This window comes from Solenopsis invicta, chromosome 14 (assembly GCF_016802725.1).
Source record: "Solenopsis invicta isolate M01_SB chromosome 14, UNIL_Sinv_3.0, whole genome shotgun sequence".
Lineage (NCBI taxonomy): Eukaryota > Metazoa > Arthropoda > Insecta > Hymenoptera > Formicidae > Solenopsis > Solenopsis invicta.
In genome coordinates, this window is record NC_052677.1 from 12,918,518 (window position 1) to 12,942,180 (window position 23,663).

The 23,663-nt window shown below is 40.1% G+C and overlaps 2 protein-coding genes and 1 long non-coding RNA gene across 4 annotated transcripts; 2 read left to right on the forward strand and 1 right to left on the reverse strand.

Moving 5' to 3' along the window:
* The first annotated feature begins 84 nt into the window (after positions 1-84).
* On the forward strand, positions 85-8,085 carry LOC105201101 (protein transport protein Sec24A). 2 transcript variants are annotated; one of them, XM_011168973.3, is made up of 15 exons: positions 85-272; positions 767-927; positions 1,661-2,763; positions 2,874-3,029; positions 3,117-3,232; positions 3,414-3,516; positions 3,641-3,770; positions 3,849-3,958; positions 4,153-4,768; positions 4,954-5,283; positions 5,356-5,466; positions 5,582-5,754; positions 5,840-6,175; positions 6,296-6,399; positions 6,539-8,085. In XM_011168973.3, the coding sequence occupies exons 2-15, from the start codon at positions 786-788 to the stop codon at positions 6,651-6,653; spliced, it is 3,645 nt and encodes a 1,214-aa protein (XP_011167275.1). In that variant the 5' UTR covers positions 85-272; positions 767-785; the 3' UTR covers positions 6,654-8,085. The 2 variants fall into 2 exon arrangements, with proteins under 2 accessions (XP_011167275.1, XP_011167276.1); XM_011168974.3 differs by having other exon boundaries at positions 3,644-3,770.
* Positions 7,641-8,665, reverse strand: LOC120359497. Its single transcript, XR_005576254.1, has 2 exons — positions 8,535-8,665; positions 7,641-8,168 (listed from the first exon to the last, which is right to left on the reverse strand). It is a non-coding gene; the product is annotated as an uncharacterized LOC120359497 (long non-coding RNA).
* On the forward strand, positions 8,601-23,662 carry LOC105201098 (NACHT domain- and WD repeat-containing protein 1). The gene is made up of 17 exons (XM_011168969.3): positions 8,601-8,737; positions 11,177-12,010; positions 12,133-12,460; positions 14,389-14,468; positions 14,566-14,688; positions 15,650-15,792; positions 15,897-16,057; positions 17,384-17,806; positions 18,255-19,012; positions 19,628-20,167; positions 20,251-20,491; positions 20,628-21,286; positions 21,424-21,730; positions 21,891-22,116; positions 22,299-23,011; positions 23,119-23,400; positions 23,516-23,662. Exons 3-17 carry the CDS (start codon positions 12,352-12,354, stop codon positions 23,527-23,529), a joined length of 4,779 nt encoding a protein of 1,592 aa, XP_011167271.2. The 5' UTR covers positions 8,601-8,737; positions 11,177-12,010; positions 12,133-12,351; the 3' UTR covers positions 23,530-23,662.
* The last annotated feature ends 1 nt before the right edge of the window (position 23,663 follows it).

Genomic DNA, 23,663 nt, shown 5'->3' on the forward strand with positions numbered 1-23,663 from the left:
CGATTAAAAATAATCGAAATTAGCCGTGCAGGTGCAACGTCAAGCCTGGCCGGCCTTCGGCAATGCCATCTGGTCACGTCACGTGCCATAGTCCATGGCGCGGCAGTCGCGCGAGCTGCCACGTAATGTTGTGCGTGCCGTTCGTTTGCTCATGAATTGCTCCTGCTAAAGATTCGTCTAGTGGTGCTGCGTGGAGGCGAACGGCGACGAGGGCGATGCGCGAGACTGCACCCAGCCGTTCATAACTCTCGGCGATTCGCATCATTACGAAGGTAGGTGGGACACGCGGACCTTTCAGCCTGTCCTCCCGCATTTTAACCTTTCGGCACGCTGACAATGCGCTTTGGTCGTCCAAACGTCAACCTGCTGATCTATATATTTCCTTATAGATTATTAACACGGTAATTGCTCCGTGCAACGAAGCTCGATCCTCCCGTTTCAATATGTCTTATCTTTAACAATCTTTTCCAACTTCGTGCAGTCTTTATGTATCTTTAATTAAGGGAACTGCTCCACCTAAACCTATAATTTGTCAGTGTTACGTGATTCCTGTTGTTACTGGCGACAATCTCACTTAATTGAATACCTTTTTACGTTGTTTGTTGAACTATACTAGCAATTAAGCATTTGACTGTTGTAATATCGACGAAAACAGTCAGACAATTCGTAGTTACCTGTTTTATGGTATACGTAAATGTAAATATATATCTTCAAAACATGCTACCTTCGCAAATAAAGAAAATTTTCCAAATGTGTTTTGTTTCAGTGATTGTTAAAGCAACAGAATGTCACAGTCAAGCGGTTACCAGTATCCATTGTTCGCAGATTCTAACAATCCCTTGAAAAATGAGCCACCTCCCATAGTAAACGGTCAAAATCCTGCATCTCAACAAAATGGAATGCAGTCTCCTCAGTTCAACCTAACTGGTAAATTTCTGAGAACATATGATAAATTTTATTTCTAAGATACAATATGTATTTTTTCTGTACAATGTTTCTTTACTAGCAATAATTCCTAAAGATGCATTGCTTTTGCACAAACATAACGGTAACACTTTTCGAGTTAATAAGAATTGAATCAATATAGGATTACTGCACCAGTTGATGAACAAATAAAAGCAACTTAATATAATTGCGTTTTTAAGTAAAAAAAAATGATTAAATTTAATCTGTATGAAAGTTAGATCTAAAAAATATTTATTGCAATTTATTATTTTAAAGTTGTGCTATTTTAATATTTTTCTTAAATAGTCATTTATTGATGATTGTTTAGTGACTAGTTAATCTATTTTTTATCTTTTCAATTTTTTATATTTTTAACAATGTATAGTAATTAAGAAAAGCATCATGTGAATTTTGTTTTGACATAAAGTACTTTATTTTAACATCTGTATATCTATACAAAATTTTGTGTGTGTGTGTGTGTGTGTGTGTGTGTGTGTGTGCGCGTGCGCGCGCGCATGCTGTGAAAAAGTAGATAATAGACTTAAAAAGAATTCTGCAGTTAGAGCAGTATTATGACTACTGATTCTAGTTCTTGTAACTTTTTAAAATATTACAAGTTTAAATGTCATTGAATCAAATTTCAAAGTTATTATTTGAATAAATCTTGTCTAAAAAGTTTGCTATTAAAATTGAAACGATTAAAATGCATTTTTAGGCACACCGTCATCACAATCGTCACGTGACCCATCCAGGGAGACTTCCAGAGATCCGTCACCTACGCAATATCTTCACAATCAATATCGGCCTCAGTTGCCACGACCGCCAATGCCACCAATAAACGGACCTCAGAACTCGAATGTGTTGCCTCCGCCACCTAGAACATCGCAACCGTATAGTCCTGGAAATATCCATAGTGCCCATAGCCAATATGTTGCTAACACTCGTCAGAACATCGCAGTTAGTACATCTTCGACTGCTTTTGTATCTCAGCCTAGCCAAGAAATTCAACATCGACCCACAATTCTTTCGAATCAGATGCCCCCGGTAGCACAGAATCCAATTCCAGTGTCAGCCCCGTCGACATTTGCGGATACTGTTAAACCAGATCCGACTAAAGTGAGCCAAAGTTATCAGTGGGCGACTAATCCCCCACCTACTAACATTCCGCAGGGTACTATAGGCGTTCCTGGAGTATCCAGTAGCATCGATAAGCCTAGTCAAGTCTCAACAGATCAAATTGCGGAAAGTCAAACGTCTTTTACTAGAGTAAATAAGAGCTCACCGTACATAGATCAAGGACCTCTTATCCCGCCACCTGCATCCAATGCTAATCTACCTCCTTTGAACAAAACGCATCAGTTAAATCAAAACAGTTATGTACAGCAAGGTCTAGTGAGTTCCAGTATACAACCTCCAAGGACTCAAAACATCCAAGCACAATCGATAATTAGCCCTTCCGCAAGCTCAAGTAATCCGCTACTCAGATATGGAAATCAACAGAATACATCAAGTGCATCGCCAATGCCAAATCCAAGCACACAGAATTTATTCTATAGTACACAAGGTCATAATATAGGTCCACGAAGTCCTCACGATTATCCACCCCAGTCTCAAAATTTACTTACTGGATATATGGATCCCACGGGATTAGGAAATATCCCTCAAAGTCAGAATATACATCAGAATTTAGCTGGCCAGAGGAAATATCCGCAACAAGACACTGCCAATACCACGATGCTATCGCCTTCAGGAGGTAATCAATTACATGGTGCAAGATTACCTCCTTCAGGAATGCCTCCTCTTCCGGGACAACAGACGGTATCTAAGAATATAACATTTATATAACAGAATCAAATTTTTTTTAAATTAATTTTCTATATTTACTGTAAAAAAAGATATATAACATTAATATTTCGATTTATTTTTAGTACGACCCTCGTTCGCAATATCCCGGTCCGATGACGAACGTTCCATTAGACTCATCAAATAGAAGATATCCTAATATGTATCCTGACCAATTAAATCAAATAAACAATCAGATGAGCAATTTGAACATCGCACAAGTTGGCTACAACAAAATATGGGTATTTATTTTTATTAAAATAACATGTACAATCATATACGTAATTTTAATATGTTATTTTCTTCAATGTGTTAATAACATTTTCTAGGGAATGGAATCGATAGACCTTTTACAGTGCCGAAATATACTGCCGCCTGAAAAAGTCGAACCACCAAAGATCAAGTTGCATCAGGAATTCCTAGACGCTGTAAATTGTAATTCTGAGTAAGTTTTTTTTCTTCTTTTTTATTTGAGAGAAATGCAAGAATTATTTACATTTCTGTTACACAAGAATTGAAGTTCCCAAAATACAAATGCAAATAAAAAATTTAAATAATTTGAAAAATTTTTTGTAAAAATATTTCTATGCATAAATATAACTTTTAAATATATGAAAATATTACAGAATATTCAGGTGTACATTGACAAAAATCCCAGAATCAAATTCGCTTCTGCAAAAATCGAGATTACCATTTGGCGTACTGATACATCCTTTTAAGGATCTAAACGTGAGTATAATTTACACGTAACTAAATTTTTCTAATTTAATACATAGACATAAAAGAATATATGTTTACTTTGTAGAATATTTCTAGAAATAAATTTTAATAATAAAATTTTTATTATATGAAGCAGCATTTACCAGTAATTCAATGCAATACGATCGTCCGTTGTCGAGCTTGCCGAACATATATCAATCCGTTTGTATACTTCGTCGACTCGAGGAGATGGAAGTGCAATCTCTGTTTCAGATTGAATGAACGTAATAAACATGAAATTTTTTATATTGTTTAATATCACATGATAAGAGTTTAATATATGTTTACTTTTTGTTATGTAGTTCCCGAGGAATTTCAATTTGATCCTGTAACAAAATCGTACGGCGATCCATCACGACGACCAGAGGTCCGAACCGGAACGATAGAGTTTATTGCGCCAAGCGAATATATGGTTAATAATTTTTTTAATTATATTGTTTAATACATTGCGTTAAATAATCGGCAAGCTTTAGAGAATAATAATATATTCATAATTACTATAATCAAGTCAATTATTATAATATTCATAATTACGAATTTGTGTAAACGTAAGATACTTGTTTGTGATACCTCGAGAAAATTCTTAATAAGTGCTGTAAATTATAGGTCCGTCCACCTCAGCCCGCAGTCTATCTCTTTGTCCTGGACGTATCTCGTCTCGCAGTGGAAAGCGGTTATCTGCAGATTGTTTGCAACACCATCACCGATGAACTATCGCGTTTGCCCGGCGACAGCCGCACTCAAATCGGTTTTCTTGCTGTTGATTCTACTCTGCACTTCTTCAGCATGCCTGATAACGTCTCGCGACCACATGAAATGATCATGCTGGATATCGATGACGTGTTTTTACCGTGTCCAGACAACTTGATTGTAAATCTGAAAGAACGTGAAGAACTTGTTCGCGACCTTCTTGCTCAGCTTCCCGTCAAATTTTGCGGCACTAATGATACAAACTGCGCTCTTGGTGCCGGTCTTCAAGCTGCCCTCAAACTTCTCTCCGCCACCGGAGGACGCGTCACCGTTTTTCAAACGTGTCTGCCTAATACCGGTCCAGGGGCCTTGCAGCCGAGAGAGGATCCTAATACTAGAGTGAACAAAGATGTGCCACATCTTAACCCCGCGACGGATTTCTACAAAAGATTCGCTCTGGATTGCAGTGGACAACAAATCGCGGTTGATCTGTTTTTGTTGAACAGTCAGTACAGCGATCTGGCAACTTTATGTAAGTAAACATATCTTAATTAAATCTGTTTTAATTAAATATGATTATAAAATGATAATTTTTCTTATGTTGTAAATTTGCAAGTAATTTTTATAATTATAATTTTTTTTCCTAGTATACAAAATTTTGATCTTTCTTGAAAAATATTGATAGTCTTATAATTCGAATTTGTACTTATTCCACAGCGTGTGTATCAAAGTTTACGGGCGGCTGCATTTACCATCTGCCACTGTTTCGAGCATCGAAGTTACAGAATACTGAAGCTTTAGAGAGATTACTTCGTCGTTATTTAACAAGAAAAATTGGTTTTGAGGCGGTGATGAGACTCCGCTGTACTCGCGGTCTCAGTATCCACGCTTTCCACGGCAGCTTCTTCGTTCGTTCGACCGATCTACTCTGCTTGCCAAATATTAATCCGGATGCCGGTTTTGGCATGCAAATTTCCATCGACGAAAATCTTTCCGATGTACAGAGCGTATGCTTCCAAGCATCACTTCTGTATACTTCTAGCAAAGGTAATTATTCTTGTAACTCTTCTTTTTAATGTTTCTTTATATATTTGATATCTCTTATATTTCTGTCTAAAGGTGAACGAAGAATCAGAGTACATACTTTATGCCTACCAGTCGTGTCAAGTCTGTCAGATGTATTACATTCTGCAGATCAACAATGTATAGTCGGCTTATTATCAAAAATGGGTAAGCTAAATTTGTGAATTATAAATCTTTATACATAATAGTTTAATAATTATTTATGTTCTATATAAATATTGTTTATTTATAATTAAAGAAATATTTATAAATATTTTTCTAGCTGTCGATCGATCGCTTCTGTCATCAATGTCAGACGCTAGAGATGCATTAATAAACGTCGCTATCGATGTTTTATCCGCGTACAAATTGACACAGTCTTCCAGCGGCGGAGGACTTATCGCTCCAGGAAGTTTAAAGCTGTTGCCGTTATACATCATCGCATTGTTGAAGAGTGTAAATTATCAATGACAAATTCATATTTTATACCTGAAAATATATTGTATATATCAGCATTAATATTTTTGTTTCGAAATTGCAGTCAGCATTTAGATCCGGCATGAACACGCGCTTGGATGATCGTATATTCGCCATGCTTCAATTGAAGACATTACCGCTGGCACAGCTGATACAAGTGGTTTACCCTGATTTGTATCCCGTTCACATACTCGACGATCGCAACGCGAAGGACATCGACGGCAAAGTGTGTCCACAGCCGCCTCGGCTTAATTTATCTGCTGAGAAACTCGACAGTCGGGGTATCTTTCTTTTGGACGCTGGCGACAGAATTTTTATTTACATTGGCAAGAATATCAATCCGCTTTTATGTTCCAATATGTTTGGCACTTCAGGATTCGCATCTATTCCAGATGAAATGGCAAGTGTCTTATTACTTCTCTCGGCTATGTTTTTGTAGCCAAAAATTGCAAAGCTCACAATTATAATTTTTAATCCGCTGATGAAGATCTAATTTCATAACTCGTCTTAAATTTTGCAGTATGAGTTACCGGAATTGGATACGGTAGAAAGCGAACGGTTGCGAAACTTTGTGTTTAGCCTGCAAGAAGAGAAACCGTACTATGTACCTCTACAAATTATCAAGTAAATCAATTGTTTTTGATTAATGAAAATATTATATATTATAAAGCTATTGTTGACTTCGTATATATATAAATTGTCTACATCTTTACGCGTTGTCTGATATTTTTCAACGTAATACATTTCAAAATTGTGTTTTCAGGGACGATAGCCACTTCAGAGCGTTGTTCGTCGAACGATTGATAGAGGATCGATTCGAATCTGCTCTTAGCTACTATGAGTTCTTACAACATCTCAAGACGCAAGTGAAGGATTGACCAAGTTAAGGAATTTGTGCGTGAGACCAACTCCTGCTCGAATGTATTAATCATTGAGGATTATGGAATCATTATGAAGCAATTGCGTAATTAAAAGTTTACGCGATCTGTTATAATCATTAATCGATCATGGGTCATTCGGGATATTTTGGGACGTGTGATTCAAGATCTACTTATGCCATCTACTTATGCAGCAGTGACAGCCTTATTGAAAGACACTGACGCATTTAAATATGATAGATTGTATAATTATTGTTATTATTATTATATTATTATTTACATCGATATAGCCTCGTCATATGGACTTGCGTTCTCATTGCGCGTATCCACTTGGGTTTAAGTAATTTCTTCAACTCGTCTAGTAACATAATACCCAATTTTTTACCATTTTGTTATCCCTATGACAATTTTGAGATTTATTTGTTCAGTAGGACATTTTTTTCGCAATAGCAATAGTTCATTGAATAGCATCAGCATGACGATGCATCAACAGTACAGTTGATTTTCTCTATCATAAAATTGTTGAGATCAAGCATTTCTTCTACATTAAGATTTCTCTCGGTCTTCGTTCTTTTATCGCAATGCACGTACGAATGGAAATGTCATTGCCCGCTGTCTTTCACTCGCTTATCTACTCGTGATTACGTGATAAATATAAGCAGTGAGAGAGCAGCGCAAAGAGAGAGACTCTTAGCTTAAAAAAAAACAATTGACTTGAAATAGAGAAAATCGATGATTTTCCGATGATGTTTGTATAGAATATACATATTTTTAAATTACGTTTTTCCTTTTTTTTCAACGTCTGTATAGGAGTATCGTTATTGTCGCAATACCAAGTGTTCTTACCTTAAAAAAATACCATCTTGAAAAAATCCTGAAAGATATTAATTACAAATAATATGCAATAGAAAGTGAATTAAATAAGTGCAATTTTGCATTTTCAGTATAACTAATAATAATAATAAATGGAAGATGCTTGCGGACCGAGTATCGCCAAACGAAGATGTTTCACGGTGTTAACAAATGCGCTCTTGTAATTTAATTATCTGCGGGCGATAAAAAAAATGAACAGAGAGGAGGTAGCGTAATAAAACTCGTGAAAAAATTATATTATCGGTCACCACATGTTTCTTGAACGGTGACATGTTAATTCACATTGTAAAATTGTAATCTCACAGTGATGAGCGAGATCGTAATAACTAATTTCGAATGGTCGACGAACGTTGCAATTAAAATTATTGTTGCAATTGAATTAATAAAATAATTGTAAAGAAATATATAGGGAAAGACGGTGATTGCGCCAATGTAAAATACGATTATCGGGGCGTATAAGCTCGTCTATAAAGAACTCTATAACAAAATAAACGACTAATGGTGAACAATAGCACTAGCAAGTGTTATGAGAAATAAACAAATGAATATTGTAAAATAATTGTATTACTCGTACTTTGTCATGCTGCCAAAACGAGGTTCTCCGCGTAGTTCTTTTCTCACCATTTTACGATCCGCCGAGGACTGAAACAGCGTGTGACGATTTAGTTTATTATTTAATAATATAGATATATATAATTACACGGGAAGTAATTGTACAATTGTTGTTACATTCTTTAACGATTCCCTACCCGTGTATACTGCTCGATTTTTATAAACTATTAACTTGTATAATTACAAAAGTGCCTCGATCTTTATAAGTCCGACATCTATTTCGGATTAACGTTTCGAAATTTTCCCAAACTGTCCTAAATCATCGCTTTATTCTGGCTCCTTGTGCACACACGGGACATCGCGTTTGTATACACACGGAGAGTATTGGGTATTACAATAGATGCAAATCTGTTTCGTTATGTAGATAACATCGACATATCGTAACTATACCCCTACCCCGGGACTCGGGCGGCACGATACGTTGGCGTCGGCGTGCGTCGTCGCCGCCGCCGTCGACGTCGACGTTTGAGGCGACAAGCGTCGGCGCCGGGCGTTCGGCGCTCCGGAGGCGTCGGCCGCTTGACTGCGTTATCAGTAGTAGTGCCGTCGTCCGCGTGAGCAGGTGAAGGCCTTCGTCACAATAGCAGCCCGACGACCTGGTAAGCCTTGTTTTGACTGGATCCCCTCCCTGCTTGTTTTTTTTTTTACGAGTTCCGCATCGACCGGGCCGCGAGACGGACGGCGCGAGATCCGTACCGCGATTTTTCCATCCCTTCCCCGTCGTGTATTCTCCAACGGGTGACGGCGTTCAGCCTCTCGTTGATGGTCGATCGGTAGCTGATAAAACATAGAAATGGAATTTTCACCGAGATTCAAATAGAATCGCCAGTCGGCGGGTGGGGAACGGGGAGAGAATAGGAAGAATAGATTTCGGGGTAGGGAAGGAGCGTGACGTCTTGTGTTTAATAAATTCGTATTTCGGGGATATTATGCGATTGCGTTCCCGATTTAACTTGCCGATAAATCGCGCGGGAATATCGGCCTGCAGGCCGACTTCCTCGTTTACAATTACATGGTAGACGCAAATTAATTCAGCGAAAGATGGAGGCAATTATTGTGCATGCAAAGTGGTCCAAATTAACGACGAGAGATGCCGAACGTTCAAAATTACCGAGAGGCTTTAATGAATCGTTCGCCTACGTCTTTTACATCCTCCTTCCTCCTTTTTTTTCAAAAAATTTTTGTCACATCAGATGACTCGTCAATGTTAACACGTCAATTGAAGAGTTAAAGTTAGACGCTTGCTTTACAAAAAAAAAGGAAACTATTTGTAAATCGGTGGCATTTGCCGGGAAAATTCTATACCACGGTTCAAGTGTCCGACGTGCAACTTTGTAAACAAATACGCAATCGGGACGGCTCCGATCAGCGTTGGCGGATGGTTAATTGGTCAGCTCCTGGGTTGGATTATCAGGACTATGTTTAGCGGCAGTCCTCCAGAAGATGGGTTTTCTTCTATTTTTACCGTCACCTTGCGTCCCGCGGAACATCCGATCTTCCTCTATTTTCGTAATGACGATGTCAATCCCCACGGTCATTTTCGGTTCAATTAGCACCCTCGTTTCGCAATCTCCGGCTCGTCGTTTTCTCGTGACTGCTGAGAACTTCTCCGAAACCTTCGGCATTTAATGCTCCGCGTAGATTCGGCTTCTTCATGCGATACAAGTGAATCTCTCTCCCTCTCTCCCTCTCTTCATCTTTCTCTGCCTCTCTATCTCGACACGCCGTTTCGCACGGTTGACCTAATGACGACGCGATAATTGTACTCGACATACTCGGCGGCGCGAGGTTGTTTGCCGTGTCCGTCGAGTGGCCGGGACGGCAAACATTTGCCGAACGTACACGGGTCCTTTCCGCCCGGCTTTCTCGCCTGCTGGGAAATCTGTGAGGAAATTTCATTTCGGCGAAAAGAAACGCGTCTCTGGACCGTGCGTCGAACACATCTTCTACAATCTTGCAAACCGGTACTCCTGCACCCTCCAGAACGCGACGACGGATGCTCGAGGAAGCGATCGGAAATCCATATGCTCTTTCTCTCTGTCCCTATTGTCATCTCGGACGCGTCGGATTCCTGCAATTATTAACGACATCATTATTGTAATCTCGGACTATTTAATTTTCCAATGTTCAAAGAGAATTCCGGAGTTCGATTCGACTCGACGCCGCCGCCGCCGCCGCCGCTTCCCGCGTCACTTCCGCGCGATGCGCGCTAGCGCTTCTGTTATCGCGCACTGATGTCGTGCATTCCCTCGTGTTCCTCTTATCTCGCGAATTCTATACCCGTGCGTTCGATTCCCCCGTCGATTCCATCGCGGGTTCCGACGCGCGGTCTGCGATACCGCGAGTCGCCCGCCCGCCTCTCGCAACACAATACATTAGCGACGGGGACGCGGGGCGGCGAGTTCAGCCACGTGTTGGGACGGGTCAAAAGTTCACGTCCCCGAGCTCTCGGGCGACACGTATTACGCATTTCGCGTCTCGGAACGTGTATACATAGAAATTATATACATATGTATACATATAAATTTATACATAACGTATAAATTTCGTCGCGTCGTCAACGAATTTCCTCGCGGGGGTTGACCCTCGAGAGGGAAGGAGGAGGAGGAGGAGAGGAGGGGGAGGGAAGAAAAAAGGAAAAGCGAGATCGATACGTATCGGCACGAGATGACCCCGTCAAAACGCTTTGTGCGTAAAAAGCGCGCGGCGCGCGGGTACGCGCGGCCCGAATTCGCGGGCTGAAAACGCCCGATCGATTCCGGCGACTTCCTCGCTTCTCGCTCGCGCGCTCGCGCGAAAGCTCGCCGGGGCGCTTTCAGCTTCCCCTCCTCCCCTCGCCGCCCCGTCGGGCGCGATGGGGGTGGGCCGAGTCTCTGTTCGCTCTCTCCCCCGCCCTCTCCTTCCCTGCGCGCGTAATAAGAAGAATCTACCTGCGACGCGGTGGTTTTAATTTGATACTGATGTTTTATCTACGTGTGACAATAATACACTGCTGGGACGGCCCTCGAGTGAAATCTGTTTTCCTGTGTCTTTTGCAGAGGGTCCTCGCCCGGCGTAAAATGGGCACGTAAGGGCGCGACACAACAGGGCCTTGAATACTCACCCTCAAGCCCGCCAACTTCACGTTATTCATCCCTTTTCCACCCCCGCCGCCGTCGTCGTCGTCGTCGTCATCGTCGTCGTCGTCGTCGCCGCCGTCGCCGTAATCGCCCGCCCCCGCGGTTTAGCGGGCAACGACCAATGAGTACGCTCGGTACAAGTACAAACTGACTAACGGGCGAGATACAGAGAGATCGCGAGATAAATCGATCTATGTCGTTTGGCGATCGATAGAAATGGCGGAACCGTGGGCGCGCGTGGGCGCGACCTAATCGCAATTGACGGATCGATGTAACGCTCGCTGCGTCCCGCAGGCGAAGACAATCGTAGTTGTTTAAATAGTCACCGATTTAAGACGTAAATAGAGATACATAGATATATATTATATGTAAGAGCAGATATATATATACACACAGATATATATATACACCCAAAAAGTATAGGTTATAAAAAAGAAAATCACAATCTCTATATATTATTTGTTGAGGACGTCGATCATTGTATATTATATATTGACTGCTTGATCGCCGGATCGATTGAGCATATCAAGTATATATCTATATATCAAGTAACACGAGTACCTTGAGCGGGCAATAACCGAAGATCGGGAGAGAACGCAAGCACAAGATCTTCGAGAAACAGAACCTGAATCCGGAGATCCGATCTCGAGAGATTTAAAAATCTACTAGTGGAAGATCTATACGGTGGAATCCGAGCGCTCGAGAAAGAGAGAGAGAGAGAGCCGTACAACGACTAAAGAGGGAACCTGCAGGGTGAGCTTGTCCAAACGTCCGAGAGAAGAAAGATTTTACGATTTTAAGACTATATATAAAAAGTTAAATTTGTGGAGAGAAATTATATATATAAATATATCGCATTTATATACATGTAATAGTTGGAGAAGAGTCCCTAAACCAGTCAGCGAGGCCTGGCGATATCGAAACAAAACTATACAAAACGTTGCGAGGAAACAAAGTTATATTTTCGGAGGCGCGGAAATGGTGTCCCCGTTGGACGCGTGAGGATCCGGGGCGATGATCGCCACCTAAAACGCCACTTGTCGAACTCGTGAAACGTCCTCCTCTTCTCCACCTCCTTCCTCTCCCCAGCAAGCATGAATCTCGAGGTGGAGTTGATCGCGGGGGTCATCAAAGGCGGCCCGCCACCCGCTCATCTGCCGGCGCCGAGGCTCATCAAGATATTCATCGCCGGCGAGAGGGATGGTAAGTGGAGTCGAGAGATTTCCGTGAATACTCTCGAGGGATGCTCTTCAATTTGACGAGCGCGAGGCGCCGTATCTTGTCGAACTTCATCAATAGTATGCAGCGGGTGTCGTATATATTACGTATATTCTCGTAATATCTCGCTTATTAAGCAAAATTCAATCTCGGTAACGTCACGCACACGTGAGGTAACACGTAGGCGTGGAGAGATGATACAGAGATATACAGGATGTTTCAGAAATGGGTAAACGAACTTTAAGAGCATGCTCCACTTGCTGGAGGAAAAAAGGCATGTGAATGTGGGTCAGGAGATGCTTAGCCGAGCTATAAACATTTTCCGGAAAGATTTTTTAACGATAATCACATCCATCGAGATAAAGTGGCAAAGCCAATTGCATAGTCTATACACTGAGAGAAAAAATTATTACAGTTAAATAAATAATGTTATTAGCGCTATTCGAATAAATATTTCACATCAAACCAGTAATATTTACTTCAAACCAATAATTTTCATTTGTTTCAAGCAAATAAGTTATTTGAATAATTCTAATAATATATTTATTTAAATTTAGTAATTTTTTATCTCATTCTTCTCTCACTGTCAGACTTTTATTTAATAAGAAGGATATCTTATTTATAAACTGCTCTTGCTATTGTGGACGCACTCCAAAATAGCTTCATGTGACACTCTGGGAATTTTTACTCTGAATATTCTGAGAATTTTTGAACGTCTTCAATCTATGAGACAACACATAGTGTATTATAAAATTTGAAGATTTTCTGGCCAATATTCTAATATATACGTGTTTAAATTTATTTTAAAATTTATTTATAATCATAATTTTGAAGTAAATCAAATTTATTTTAAGATTATAATTATTGTAAATACTTGTTTGTCTGACATCTTCTAAGCTTAATAGCTTAATTATTCATCAATTAAAAACAACTGTAATAATATAACAACATACACGTATGAATTAACAGAAAATGTAGAATTATCAAAAATATTATGAGAGAGAGAGAGAGAGAGAGAGAAAATTATGAAAAAAACACGAAAGCAAAGCAATGTAATAAAAAGAGTTAAATACTATTAATTTTTATATAAAATCCGCAAGGTTTCCCGAGTTTTTTAAATTGCAAATTAAACCACGTAATAAAATTTCTAGATACAAATTGAAAAAATTTCTGAGAAATATTCGGAGGTATAGTAAATATTAGTAATTGTGTAACACAAATTTATAATATAATGAAAAAAAACCATTATGAATAATGGACTGTCAATATATAACCAGCATTATGAATAAGTATTGCTTACTTTCTAGTGTTTTATATTATTTAATAAAACAGAGTTTGTAACAATTTACATAAAGTAAAATATACTAAAATAGAGTTTGTAACAACTTCAACAAAGTAAAATATACTACAATATACGTATATAATGTATTTCTCGACAATAAACGTCATATTTTGTGAGAAATATTAATTTCTCACGTTTCACGTTTGTATCATTCGTCTGACAACTAAATTACACTGAATCTTATTATTTAAAATACTTGATATTTAATAATTTTCAAGTTAAATAGCTAAAGTCAATCAATACGTATATTGAAAATTGAATTTTTGTCAAAGAATCTCATTTTTTGAGATTCTTACACTGTACGAGGTATGCATTAATACGGAAGAAAATTATTTCCAACAACTTCTTTAATAAAGTGCTCTCACCAACATTTGTTGTGAATAAAAAATGCTTAAAGTTCGGAAAGGAAACGTTCCCAGATTCATTCATATACTCGTTTTCATTCTGTAAGTAAAATGTATGCTCTTAAAGTTTGGCCGCTTACTTTTGAAGCATCCCGTATACATAGTACATGGAGACAGTCTTCGATTAACGTGAAATCGAATTCACATTTGGCAATTTTGCCGGCTAGACTTCCCGGAGGAGCGCAAACAGCTGCTGGAGGTGGTCGGCCCGGAGCTGCAATCAATTTACGATGATATGGGAATCGAGGTCAGTGCAAAGCGATGTCCAATTTACTTTGACGTTCGAAAACGCGTTTGCCAAAATCAACTCTCGAGAGAGCTGTGTGTGCTTGGTTCCTGCGCAGGTGCTCCTGGTGGACATGCAGTACGGTACCAGCGACGACCCGGACGCCGACCCGCATCTGGCGGGCTACTTCCTGGAAGAAATAAACGCGTCCCACCGACATTCCAGGGGATGCTTTCTCCTGGTAAGGAACGTATACACGGCGACACGGGACATATTGATCGCGGCGCTACATTTATCTTTCATTGCTGTAGAATTAAGAATTATATCGGTGGTTCGACATAGTGTTTTTAGCTCGGAAAAATTCTCGGAAATTTTGTGGAAGAAACGGTTTTTTTTCTTTTAAAACTAATACTATTATATAATATTATGATTATTGTCCTCTACATTGTTAAATTCGTTAAACTGTAATGTCAAATTGTATCAAATTTGAAGTTTTTAAGTCATTTCTACGTCGCCACTGCTTCTATTGTCAATTTAACTAAAATAATTGAGTTAAACAATTAACTTTGAAATATATTATACATTCGACTCGAAGTTAGTTTAATACTTACTATAGGTGCATACATTAATGTGGACACTGTTTACTTTGAAACTAAACGATTCAACTACAGAATTGGGTTGATTAAACGCGGTTTCTTTTCAAATCATATGTTTTGCTTAGAATAATAAATTTCGACGTGTATAAAAGTTAAAAATGACAAAACATTGTTTAAATGTTATTATTTAATTTAAGAAATTGATTTAAAATCGATTCTTCAATATATTTAATACAAGTTTAATATGTTCAATACCGTCACTGTCACAATATCTTTTTATATTTTTCAGAAAAAGTGAAAAAAACCGTTTTTTCCTTGACCTTACTGTTCCGATTTTTAAATTAAGAACACTAGCTTGGAACATGTGTATATATATATATAAAACACTATCATAAAATATTAATTCTAACAAGAAGTACTCTACTCTGGCCATAATTATATCGTCATATCACGCCCTTGATATCGCACATTTGCGCTTTATTTTACACATACTCTCGCGTCGTTCTCGTCTCGCGTCGCTCTCTTTTCTTACTTCCCTCTACACATTGCCACAGTACGCTCGAGATGCAAAGGATGACTCGTTTCTCCATTTGTTATCCTTTTCAGCTGTTGACGGGAACAAATTATACCGTAGGGTGGGTACCAACGGAATTGAAAGAGGCTACCTACCGAACGCTTGTCGCGCACTGCGCCCTTCTTAAAGATCATTACGAGCACAATGGGCACTCTTATGTTTTGAATGCAAATAGGTAACGCTGACATTTAGAACTCTCTCTCTCCTTTTACTTTTTCCTTTTTTTCCCTGTCGTCTCTTCGTTTTTTCCTGTTATCAATCAATTGTGTGTGTAAATAGCGTGCAGACCACTCAGCGGGAATGGCAAAAGGATCAGGAACCGAAACTGCGCCAGGCGTTAAAGACCGCTGCGGAACGCGCGTTGGCGGAGCAACCGGATAACCAGGAATTGAAGTACATATTGAAAAGCACGGCGGAACGACAGCTGGACTACGGCCTAAGTGAGTAGAATATATTTTGTCAATATGCAAGTTGAATTATCTAAAAGTGTTACAGACTATTACATTGTATTCAAAACCAAGCAAAGTAAGAAATTCCGATTTTCCAGCAACCGTTTAGCATTGAAGGTGGCATCACATGATGAAGTTAGTTTTTTTTAGGTGAAGTAGCTTTGAAGAGCTAAAATCATTTCTGTTTTTTTTTCTTTTTTTTAATGGTATTATATGATTTTTTTTACAGAATATTATTCTTCTAATTATTCTGCATATGAAAATAGAAATACATGATTCATGAGATGTATAATTCAGAACATCCATTTTGCGAAATTATTATCAAATTTATTCATTATCCTTTGATAAGATTCTCAAAATTCAATAATTTTTTTAGCATCGAGAGTGTGTGTTATTTCTTAATACTTTTATGTACAGAAAAAAATGAGATTAATCCATTTGGACAAAAAAAAAGGTATATGTAGCTGCTTTTGAAAAAAATTATGCCTGTAATATCTTTAGTGATTCGCCCTGTTTGATGTCTCAGATATTGGAATTCTTCGCGTTCAAAAAGCGATTCCAAGTCTCTGGCACCCCGGCATAATATTCCGCGTGTGTGTAGGCACGTCATACATTTTTGCAATATCGTAAATAAATAATCGAACACGGGATCGGGATATGCCGTCACTCTTGCCGCTGTCAATATTTGATCGACTCTCGGACGATGGCACGCCGATGGCATGTCGTACTTGACAACTGAAATTGTGGACTTATCGAGCTTTCTTCTCCAAAAATAGGAGATCCCGACCTTCTAGGTCAAGTGTCGTCCTATGCGCCGTTTAAATTATTCTCCGTCAAACGTGCAACGACTGTTCGCGAAGGAGAGGCCGCACACCCACTGCATTTCACGTTATAAGAGGCTTTTACCTAGAAGCTGGAAATTGAGCCGCTTTGTGCCACGTCTAGTGCCGCGCTAATTCGTTTTCCAGCCAGAAAATTTAATTGGTACTCGAGCTATTTTTAGTCCGACCCCGCGCTAGCTAGAATTTATTATAAATCTTTCAACTCCTTCTCCGTACCTTTATGTATGCTGAAAAGAATAAATTATTTATTATGACTCTTTCAACATACACCGCGATTAAAATCTTTTTCTCTCGGCGTGAGAGAAATTATTTATCTCTGGAATTTTTTTTTTAGAATTTTCTTCATAACAAAAAGCGTTTGTAGAACGAGCTTCAAAGACCTTTCATTGCTATGCAAGACATAAGTGCAGCGAGGCATGTAGGAGGAGCACTAATAATTCATCGACGGTATAATCGGTTGGAACATTCTTATCAGATCTAGACCAGCAAGGCTTGGGAATAATGGCCGTGATTCGCGAGTGGACGGGCGACGATGCGCCAAGGTGCACGGCCGCCGCCGAGGGGCTCAAGACCCGCATCCAGACCACCCTGCCTCACGAAAATGTTCTGCATTTTAACGTGGAGCACCGTAACGGCTGCGTGATCGACGCCGACTGCGACGCTCACGATGAGTATCTTGGAAAGCTACGGGAAATGATGCTGGATAGGATCCAGCAGCTGGTGAACGCGTCCGTCGAAGCTGATCCGGAAGAAGCTGATCCGGAAATCAAAAGTCGCAAGAAGATGGTACAAGAGGTCTACGCCGAGAGTATGGCGCATTTCGCGCTGCTTCGAGAATTACCGCTGGCTGACGAGAGCGACGAGATCGTAGAGCGAGTTAAACGACTTATCCTTGCAGGTACTTTTTACTTTCAAGTATATTACGACAGTGTAAAAGTCTCTTATACACCGAGAGGAAAAATACAATATCTTAAAACAAGAAAATTTTACTTGACATACAAGTTTTTGGTAGATCCTAAGCTCACTTACTTGTAGTTAAAAATATTTCTTAATTGAAATATTTATATGTAAATAAAATGAAGAAATAATTTTTCATCAAAGCAATTTTTTCTTGCAGTTCTAGAAAATATTTTATCTAAGAAAACAATTAAGTTTAATAATATTATTAGCTTCTTTGTAAAATTATTATTTAAATGTGAAAAATGTAAAAGTATAAAATTATATAACTAGAAATAGAGCAAACAAATCTTTATATCAAAATATTAAGGTTTTAAGAAAATCTATTTTTTCATTAAACAAAATTTTTTCTCTCAGTGTATAATTAAATTGTATATAAAAACCTCTAGGCAAGGAGCAGAAGCACGGGCCGATTCTAATCTATGGACCCAAGTCCTCCGGAAAATCGTCTATCCTTGCGCGCGTCTACCAGGATTCGCCTGACTGGCTTTCGGCGCCGACGCTCCGCGTCGTCCGGCTGTGTACCTCGACACCTCGATCCGCCTATAGCCTGGAGCTCCTCCGCATCCTTTGCCAGCACATCGGCTTCCTCTGCGGAGATAACGATGGTAATCTACCGCGCGATGCCTCCTTCGACCCTCTCTACCTCAACAATTGGTTCAGTCTCATTATACGCCGCCTGGAGGAGCATCCCCTTCCGGACCAATTAATTATTCTCCTCGACGATCTTCATCGCTTTCATCCGCTCGAGTGCGATATCGTCGCCGCCTTGTCCTGGTTACCGCTCACTCTTCCTCCGGGTGTTCACTTTGTCGTCACTTCCGCGCTTCCGCCCGAGGGAATGCGCCTCACTCCGCTGCAAAAGGATCGTCTACGTAGCCCCGATATTCTCATCGATCTCTCCGGGCGTGTGTGCGCGACGCCAGGCGTCGACGCGGTTCTGGAGCGCTTGGAGGAACTCGTCGGACTCGGCGCAGCTAATCGGATTGCCTCAATTCTCGCTTGCACCGAGTACGGCTTGTCGGAAACAGAGATACTCGAATTGATTATGCCTACCGGAGGAGAAGAACCTTTGCTTTTAGAGGAGAACCAATTTAACTTTGCGACTTGGTGCTTAGTCAGGAGGACGTTCGCGCCGTGGCTCAAAGTGAGTAGATTAGGATCGATAAGGATTGTCGCTTTAACATCTTTATACTATATTTCCGTATTATTAAATATTTATTTTATAAATATTAGGGTTGGATAACAACTAGTTAAAAAATTCAAAGTTAATAATAAAGTTAACAAGTTAATACTTTAAACATTAACTTTTAATTTTTATTTAATTTTAACTTTACCTAGTTATTTTTAAAAAATGTAAACTTTTATTTATTAATTTGTTTCCAGGTTAAAATTTATTTGTGTAAAAAAAAAAAAATTATAAAAGACACATTCCTAAAAATCTACATTCCTAAAATATTTCTTTGTTACTACGTGTAAATTTATTATTAAATTTATTTTAGATAATCCATATTATAATTGTTTTAAGTAGTTCCAAAGCTTTAACTTTAAAGAATTACGACTTTCTAATTTAGTACAATGATTTTTAAAATTGACTTTTAATTTAACTTAATTTTATCTTAACGTAACTTTTAATTGAGTTAGTTTTATGTTCATGTAACTTTTAACGTAACTAAATTAATTTTATAAATCATTAACTTTGACTTAATTTAATTAAAAAAGAATATTAACTTACTCGACTCTGCAAAATATATTACTTCAGGTACGAGTTATCAGCGGTCGATTGATGTTTTCCTGGCGCGGGCAATATCGCGAAGTCGTTCTCAGAAAGTATCTCTCGAATCAAGACGTTTCTCGCGGTTACCACGCGGAATTGGCCAGTATCTTCTTCTCCGAGGACGGCGACGATAGTTCTGAGAAATCACCGGAGAATCCAGCAGCCTCTTCGTCTCCTGTCAAAGAAACGCCATTTCAAAGTGCGCCACAAACCCAGGATGTCACATACACACTTCGACACGTCGAAGAAGCGTGGTTACATCTTTTGCGCGCTTCCGACGTCGACAAACTGAAGAAACTGGCTGTCTGCGCATTTGATTTTCTTCTCGCCAGCGCCCAGATGATCTCCGTAAGCTACCTGCGATGCGTTCTCGAGCACGCCCGACGATATCTCCTCGAGCGCGACTTGGAGCTCGTGTATTACGCCGTGAGAAAATCCAGCGATGTCCTTACCAGAGATCCGCTTCAGCTTGCTGCGCAGCTTATCTGCTGGTTAAGACCAGTCGCCGAAGACGGCGGTGATCTCGTAAGTCTTTTTTTATTTTTTATCTTGATCGAGAGTGCTATTAATCCGTAAATAGGAAAGACTTACTCGATCGTTTCATTAAGGTCAGTAGAATGGTCATGGCGGCTATGGCTTGGTGCGACGGTTACACTGCGCCTTTGCTCGTGCCCTTGAATGGATGGCTACAACCACCTTTGCCACTGCAAATCCGGGCGATTACGTGTCCTCAGGGAGTTAAATTGATCGAAGCGGCACCATCTGGCCAGCATGTAGTCGTCGTGCCACCGCAGGGAGATGCTCAGTTATGGCACGTGATGTCCGGTCAGCTTGTTCATACATTTAAAGGTAGAGAAAAAAGTACAGTTTAACACGAATTGAAACAGATTATTACCTTATAACAGATTATTCTTTCTATTCCGCGAGTTTCCAAAATATGTTTTCGTTAATGACCATTAATAAATTATCCCTTTTCTTATACTAGGACACTCCAGTCCAATCTCGTGTTTAGCGGTTACTCATCAATCTCAATATCTGCTGACCGGCTCCGAAGATACTTCGATTATCGTTTGGGACATGAAGGATCTCGTTATGAAACGTCGGATTTGCGAGCACATCGCACCGATTCTCACTTTAACTACGGCACTCAACAACTCTGTTATCGTAAGCGGTGGTGAAGATTCCAGAATTATCGCTACAAGTTTGCTCACTGGCGAGGTTCTGATGAAGGTTGATCATCACCGAGGCCCCGTTACCACTATTCGAGTTGATTCCGCTGGCGAAGTCTTGGTTTCTGGTTCTGTCGACGGAACTGTGTGTCTTTGGTCTTTGGAAAGCTTCAGTCTTCTCAACAGCATCGTTCTCCCTTCACCGGTGGTCATGCTAGACGTATCTGCAGATTCAGTTTTTCTTCTAGCCGCTTGCGAAGATCAGAAGCTTTATCTAAGATCTTTAGCAACGGGCACGGAGATACATACACTTAGGGGACATCAAGGTCCAGTTAAGAGTCTTTGTCTGGCAAAAGATTGTAGAAGAGCTATCGCCGGTGGTGTTGAAGGCAGAGTATCCGTATTTGATATGCACAGTGGAAAGTTGATCAGGACTTTGCCCGCTAATCCGTCGGCGAACGTTACTTCGGTCAAGGTGATTAACGCAAAAAATCACACTTTAACGCAAAAAATCACACTTTTTTTCTCTATATTAATCGCATAATTTCTGTTGGTTTTCCTCGCATCTCTATTTAGATCATGCTATCATATTTCCATTTTCATCTCTCGCAGGTAACTGAGAAAGATGACTTTCTGATAACTGGCGGAGGAGGTCGCGTGACTTATTGGAGCTTCCGCGGTGAGGAACCACCACCGAAGCCGCAGAAACCTGGGAAACAGGATTCTCTGCAGCCCCATACTGCACCGATATCCTGCTTGGACATCTCTAGGGATGGCGCAATGGTGGTTACCGGCGGTGTCGATTCTCTAGTCAATTTATGGCAGCTCAATACTCACGAATTGTTATCTACCATGGAAGGGCATATCGCCAGCATCACCTGTATCGCATTTTCTGCATCAGGACTCTTTGTCGCATCTGGTACAAGCTTTTAAAATAATCCACGTATATAAATAAACTATAAATAAATCCTTAAAGAAACTAAAAAAAAAAATAAAATTTTTTTCTGCTGATTGATCTTTATTCGCTGTTAACGTATCTAGATTAAGCAAAGACATAAAGATGTGCGTAAATTCTTCAGGATCTGAAGACAAGACAGTCCGCGTGTGGGGTTTAACTCTAGGGCTTGTCGTGGCTACGTTCAGGCATCAGGCGCCGGTAACTGCCGTTACCGCTATGCTAGATGGAAGAAGAGTGGTCAGTTCAGATCGCGCTGGCTCTATCAGAGTTTGGGCAGCAGATAGTGGGACATTGATTCAATCTGTTTGCGGACCCGGGCGATGTTTTGCTGTTGCGTCCGATATGAGGTGAGAGGACAAGACTTAAATAGAATGAACTTATAAAAGTATAAATTTATCTAAATCAAATATTTTTTATCCGGCTCTTCTTCTATTCATTCCTCTTTTCTTGCATTTCTATATCTTTAAACTTTGATTGCTATTTCACAACCCGTTTGTAACATTCTCCAATTCAATTTATCCAATTCCAGATACGCGATATGCGGTGCTGGTGATAACCAGATGCGCATGATCAGTCTGGGCGCCGGACCCGAAGAGAAGCATCAGGTGTCGCACTCACAGGATATCACGTGCCTGGTGGCAACGCCGGATTCTCAGTACCTGATTACCGGTTCTCGCGATATGAGTCTGAAGGTATGGCAACTGGCCGGCGGTAAACTCTCCCAGGTGCTGGTCGGCCATACGGATCATGTGACTTGCGTAGCGGTCGCAGTGCTTGACAAGTCTATAGTGGTGTCTGGCTCCAGAGACGCCAATTTGATCGTCTGGGATATCAATACTGGCGCCGACTTACATACTCTCGTGGGTCATTTGGGCTATGTGACTTGCGTACGTCTCTCCGGCGACGGTACTCTGGCCGTTTCCGGAAGCGAGGATAAAAGCCTCGTTGTCTGGGATACCAAGAAGGGCACCCCGCTCAGTTCCATCATGCTACATGTGCCGGTTTTAGGAGTCGAAATGTCTACCGATTGCTCCAGGATGGCAGTACATTTGCTGGAACACAAATGCATGCCTATTCTGTGTCTGCATAATACTCCCGCGCAATACGTCAAATTGCCACCGTACGTGGCGCCGCGAGATCTGAGACCACCAGGACCGAAGCGACCCGCAAAGAGATTATTAAAGAAAGAGGTGTCTTTAGATACTTACACCTGGCAGCGAAAGTATGGGCATCTTACATCAGGTTATTATTTTTATAATTCTAATATTATTAGAGGAACGTAGTAGTTCTATTAAGCATGTAAAATAAGGGTTTAGTTTGGCATTGCTTGCATTTATCTTATTATACAGGTATCATAGTCTCAAGTATCGAGGAGCGAGTGAAACGTCGTTTTAGCGTGAGCGCGTCAATGGAAGAGATCAGCCAAGCAGGTTTAGCCGGTTCTCAACCTGGCCTAGGTCCTGAGCAGGCCGCTTTAGCACAATCTCAACATTTCGAATCTCAACATTTCGATCAACTGGAGGCTCTTTGGAACAAGCAATCACCGCCGCCAAGACCACGTGGCCTAGTCCGTACATTAACGAAACAAAGCTCGCTTCAGGCTACACGAATTTCCGACTCTGAGGAAGAAGGTAAACGTATACAATGTTATCCTTTATTATCTAGATTGCTTAAGCAAATGCTTTATTTTTTTTATGATAAAACGTACAAGAATAAAGTTAAGAATAGTGCGATATTGTATTGCAGATATACCGGATTAAATGGCAGAATATTTTCTATCGACAATCTTCGGTTGATTGTCGAATATATTTAAGCTACAAAATGTCCTTCCGTGTCATTTGATGCAATAATAAAGATATACCAGAAGGTAATAGACCAGAACAAAATGCAAAAT

Excerpts from the sequence above, each read along its gene's own strand:
- LOC105201101 (XM_011168973.3), top strand. The coding sequence starts at position 786 with ATGTCACAGTCAAGCGGTTACCAGTATCCATTGTTCGCAGATTCTAAC. Across the intron at positions 3,771-3,848 it reads CTGTTTCAGATTGAATGAAC|TTCCCGAGGAATTTCAATTT; the intron begins GTAATAAACATG and ends TTTGTTATGTAG. Across the intron at positions 5,755-5,839 it reads TCATCGCATTGTTGAAGAGT|TCAGCATTTAGATCCGGCAT; the intron begins GTAAATTATCAA and ends TCGAAATTGCAG.
- LOC105201098 (XM_011168969.3), top strand. The coding sequence starts at position 12,352 with ATGAATCTCGAGGTGGAGTTGATCGCGGGGGTCATCAAAGGCGGCCCG. Across the intron at positions 12,461-14,388 it reads CATCGCCGGCGAGAGGGATG|ACTTCCCGGAGGAGCGCAAA; the intron begins GTAAGTGGAGTC and ends TTTGCCGGCTAG. Across the intron at positions 23,012-23,118 it reads GTATGGGCATCTTACATCAG|GTATCATAGTCTCAAGTATC; the intron begins GTTATTATTTTT and ends CTTATTATACAG.